Here is a 4,889-nt window from a genome sequence, read left to right on the forward strand (position 1 = left end):
TTGTATAGGAGTAAAACCAACTGTACCTCGAACATCCCGACATTGTTGAAAAAATGGACACGTTGTCGTGACGTCGTTGACTATACGCAAAAACAGAGATTTATGCATACGGAACCGACGACGAAAATAATATCTTATAAAGTTGGTGTCAGCCACAAAGTAATCTTGCATGAGTCGTTCATTTGCCGCCTCACGAAATCTTTGTATGTATCTTCTCTTCCTCCGACGTGCATTCTCCGCATTTTCTTGTTGTAGTTGCTCGATCATCTCTTCCGCCTCCTGAATAACCTCTATGGTCGTTTCAAGCAAGACATCAAACATGCTCGATGAAGATGACGAAGACGACATTTTGAGAGAGTGTATATGAGTTGTAAATTGATTTTGATGAATTAAAATGGTTAAGGGTTGTAGTATTTATAGGAGGTTTAAAAAATGGAAGTAGCCGTTGCAGCCTCCCCATTGGTCCACTCAACATAGTCAAACTCGACATTTACTCACCGAGATACCAAGCCGAGGGGTCGGCCCGGTGTGCGCCGAAGTCGCCGAGCTCCTAGCTGAGCCCATACTCACATACCGTCCAGCCTCATGTGAGTCCAGAATATACGATGTCGGTTTGAAATGTCCCTTTGAGATTCTGAAACATATTTATGTTGTATGGACAGACCACCCCCAACTAACTAATCCAAAATGTGACATTTATGAGAAAGTGTAATATTTCAAATTTCAAAATAAAAGGCTATTTTTGTTATTTAGCTCGTTTATAAAGTTATCGACATCTCAATATTTTTGTACTTCATTAACTTTTGTTAAGTAAAACTTTAATATACCTTTTAAAACTACTAAATTAAATCAAAACAAATAACAGCTTGTAAGTATTTTCGTTGTATCTGCTGTATCTTTGGTGGAAGTTGTACGGAGTAAAAGAAAGTCGCCGAAAGGAGAAAGGGACATAGATATAAATTAAAAATATGAACTCAACAAACGAAGGAAAACGGGGAAAAAGAAATTCCCCAATTTCAGTTCAAACTATTTTTTAGTCGCAAGTAATGCGAATTGAGAAACGAAGATACAGAATTCTTCCAACGGTTAGTAAAATTAAACACCATTTTAATGCACCGACATCTTTAAATTTACAATCAATTTCAGCTTTCTCTCTCTTTCTTTACTCGATTTCGCCGGCGATTTTAAGTGTTGAACAAGTTTCAGTAGAATACCGTTGGAGAAAAAGCTTAAAAATCAACACTTTTCAGCAAATAGAAGAATCTACATTGATTCGTGATACATTTTTTGGTGTTTTATTTTGTTTATGTTTAGCTTCCATTGAAGTCGATCGCGAGCTCTTGCTGGATTCCGATTCATTGATTTGTTGTTGATTTCACCGTTTTGGTTATACAGGTAATTGTTTCTAGATCTCGTTGATAGCTGATAGTGATCAATGGTTTAACTTAATTAATCGCTTTTTGATTGTTTATTTGTTTCTGTTGATTGTGGTTATGATTTGAAGAAAATTCAAATCCAGGAAGGCGGATTTTGTTTGTCGTTAGGTGATTTTATTAATTAAAGGCTGCTGCATTAGAGACATTGGAAGATTTGAAAACAGCCATAGATATGCATTTTAAATAATAAAAGGCTGCTACATTAGGTCAAATTCAATCCTTTTTTTTTTGTTCTGAATTAACCCTAAAAACAAACAGAATCCTGTAACCATATTATTGATAGTTGATAATCATGGAAGCTTTTAAATATTATTTTGTCCATTTTTATATCTGCATGTACACGTAGAGGAAAGATTAAATCTTGAAGCCAATTCATGTAAAGGAAAATGAGTGAGAATGGTAACAAAGTTTTGAAAATTGTATAAAAATACCATTTAATTTTGTTTTATACAAAAAATACCAACAAATATTGCATTTGATACATATAACCATTTGTTCAAAAAACACAATTTCATCACCTACCCAATAATATGTTCAAAAAACACAATTTCATCACCTACCCAATAATATGTACAAATGATATAATTTGTTGATGTTTTTTGAACAAATAATTAACTTTAGTTCATATGTGTAATAAATAATATAGTTTATTAGTAATTTTTGTACAAACAAATGAACAATGGTTTATGGTATTTTTTTTTATACAATTTTAAAAGTTTATTACCTCCTAACTAAGTAACTAGTAACACATAACATTTTGAAATTTATTGAATTTTGCTTTATATCCAAGAATATGTTTTGCTTTTTGCAAAAAAAGAAGTGCACTTCGCTTTTTTTTCTTCTTCTTTTAATTAGTGTTTCATCTTTTTCTTTTTAGGTTAGATTCTCCTTATCACCGAATTCCTTTATTTTGTTTTTTGTAACATAATTTTGTTCTCCACTATCACAAACAATCTTTAATTGTTGGAATAAAATTTGAATATATAAAAAGATCTTAACTAAAGTTCCATTTTTTAAAACATTTAAGTTCCACTTCCTTCTGAAAAAACTAAAGTTCAAACAATTATTCTCTGCTTTATGTAAACAAATTTACGTATATATTTTTCTTCTTCTTCTTCATTTAGGTGTTCAATCACGAGATCCATTAATGGAAAACTCAATCAAGCATCGATTATTATCAGTCGCCATTTTCATTCTCCTAAATCTTCACATCACCATTGCTGATCTGAGCTCCGATACTGAAGCTCTCCTTAAGTTCGCTTCATCAGTGCCACACCTCAGAAAACTCAACTGGAATTCCACTATCCCGATTTGCAATTCGTGGTTTGGAGTTAAATGTAACGACGCCGGAACACGTGTCACCGCCGTTCATCTCCCCGGCGTCGGACTTTACGGCCGGATTCCGCTAAATACCATCGGAAAACTAGACGCACTCAAAATCCTCAGCCTCCGTTCCAACTTTCTCACCGGGAATCTTCCTTCTGATATTCCGTCTATTCCTTCTCTTCAATCTCTCTACCTTCAACATAATAACTTCTCCGGTAACATTCCTCTTCCTCTTTCCCCTAAAATAACTGTTCTAGATCTCTCCTTCAATTCCTTCTCCGGCGACATTCCGCCGGAGATAAAAAATCTCACTCGTCTCACCTCATTGAACCTCCAGTTCAATTCGTTTTCCGGCGCCGTTCCCGAGTTTAACCTCACTAGGTTACGACTCCTAAACGTTAGCTACAACACCTTAACCGGTTCAATCCCTGAACCCCTCCAGAAATTTCCAGTTTCTTCATTCGAAGGGAACTCATTCTTATGTGGACAACCTCTAAGTCTATGTTCATCTTCTTCTTCTCCGATCAGTCTCCCATCTCCGGCGAAACATAAGAAACTCAGTACCGGAGCTATCATCGGAATCGCAATAGGAGGATTGTTTGTACTAATTCTACTCGCTATCTTCTTCGTTTGTTGTTTGAAGAAGAAAAACGACGAAGATTCAGTCCGTTCGTTGAAAGTCAAAGCAGTGACGGCTGGGAAAAATGAAAAGTCCGATGACTTTGGAAGCGGAGTTCAGGCGGCGGAGAAGAATAAGTTGGTTTTTCTCGATGGAAGTGGTTATAACTTCGATCTTGAAGATCTGTTGAGAGCGTCGGCGGAGGTTCTCGGAAAAGGAAGCTATGGGACAGCGTATAAGGCGATTCTGGATGAAGAAACGACGGTGGTGGTGAAACGAATTCGAGAAATTGGGGTGGCGAAGAAGGAATTTGAGCAGCATATGGAGTTTGTAGGGAGGATCGGAAAACACCCGAATATTGTTCCGGTGTGCGCTTATTACTTCTCCAAGGATGAAAAGCTTCTTGTTTACGAGTATATGTACTCCGGCAGCCTCTCCTCACTCCTACACGGTATACAAAATCATCTTCCCCAACATCTTACAATGTGTTAGTTTAGTTCTTATGATTTTTTAAATTATTTGAATAGGTAACAGAGGCATGGGAAGAACACCATTAAATTGGGATTCAAGAGTAAAGATCTCACTCGAATCCGCAAAAGGCATCGCTCATATCCACTCAGAAGGAGGCGCGAAATTCAGCCATGGCAACATCAAATCATCGAACATTCTTCTCACCAAACACCTCGAGGGTTGCGTATCGGATCTAGGGTTAGCTCCACTGATGAACTTCCTCCCAACAAAATCCCGATTCATTGGATACTACGCTCCGGAGGTAATCGAAACCCGAAAATTCACACACAAATCCGATGTTTACAGTTTCGGAGTCCTGCTTCTTGAGATCTTGACCGGAAAAGCTCCGCTTCCGCTCCCGTCGTCCAGTCAAGAGGAGGTGGTTGATTTGCCGCGGTGGGTCCGGTCGGTGGTTCGGGAGGAATGGACGGCGGAGGTGTTTGATGTGGAATTAATGAAGGAACAACATGTGGAGGAGGAGATGGTGCAGATGCTTCAGATTGGGCTTGCGTGTGTGACTAGGGTTCCGGATATGAGACCGTCGATGGAGGAAGTTGTTAGGATGATTAGTGATTTACGGCCGTCGGAATCTTCTGATAATCGGCCGTCGTCGGAGGATAATAGGTCTAATGTGGCTACTCCCTGATTGTTTTGATCTGTAGTTCCGACTTCCTATTGATTTCCATATGGGGGTTGTTTTTATATTATTCAAAGTTGCAAAATATAGATGTTATTTTTTTATATTATTATTATTATTATTATTATTATTATTGTTATTTTTTTTTATATAGATGTTATTTTTTTTTGGATTCGTGGTCTTTTTGGCCATGTTTGTACGTAAATTTGGTCTCTCGTAAAATTGAAATGACTATAATGCCCTTCTGATATATATTTTATGTTTTTTCTATTTAATTTAAATGAAAAAAGAATAAATAATTAGTTTAGGCCCATCTCTCTCTCTCTCTCTCTCTCTCTCTCTCTCTCTCTCCTTGATTTTT

General features: G+C 37.1%; 1 protein-coding gene across 1 annotated transcript; it reads left to right on the top strand.

The window, feature by feature from the left end:
• The first annotated feature begins 987 nt into the window (after positions 1 to 987).
• Positions 988 to 4,632, top strand: LOC145136441 (putative inactive receptor kinase At5g58300). The gene is made up of 4 exons (XM_079070555.1): positions 988 to 1,085; positions 1,315 to 1,395; positions 2,561 to 3,832; positions 3,909 to 4,632. The coding sequence occupies exons 3-4, from the start codon at positions 2,584 to 2,586 to the stop codon at positions 4,535 to 4,537; spliced, it is 1,878 nt and encodes a 625-aa protein (XP_078926681.1). The 5' UTR covers positions 988 to 1,085; positions 1,315 to 1,395; positions 2,561 to 2,583; the 3' UTR covers positions 4,538 to 4,632.
• The last annotated feature ends 257 nt before the right edge of the window (positions 4,633 to 4,889 follow it).

The sequence above is a fragment of the Lactuca virosa genome, chromosome 9 (assembly GCF_052849685.1).
Source record: "Lactuca virosa cultivar CGN04683 chromosome 9, Lactuca_virosa_CGN04683_v6, whole genome shotgun sequence".
NCBI classification, from domain to species: domain Eukaryota; kingdom Viridiplantae; phylum Streptophyta; class Magnoliopsida; order Asterales; family Asteraceae; genus Lactuca; species Lactuca virosa.

What these genes read in the sequence shown, in the direction of transcription:
- LOC145136441 (XM_079070555.1), top strand. Translation starts at nt 2,584, where the DNA reads ATGGAAAACTCAATCAAGCATCGATTATTATCAGTCGCCATTTTCATT. An exon ending in CCTCTCCTCACTCCTACACG is followed by an intron (nt 3,833 to 3,908) that starts GTATACAAAATC and finishes TTATTTGAATAG; the next exon opens with GTAACAGAGGCATGGGAAGA.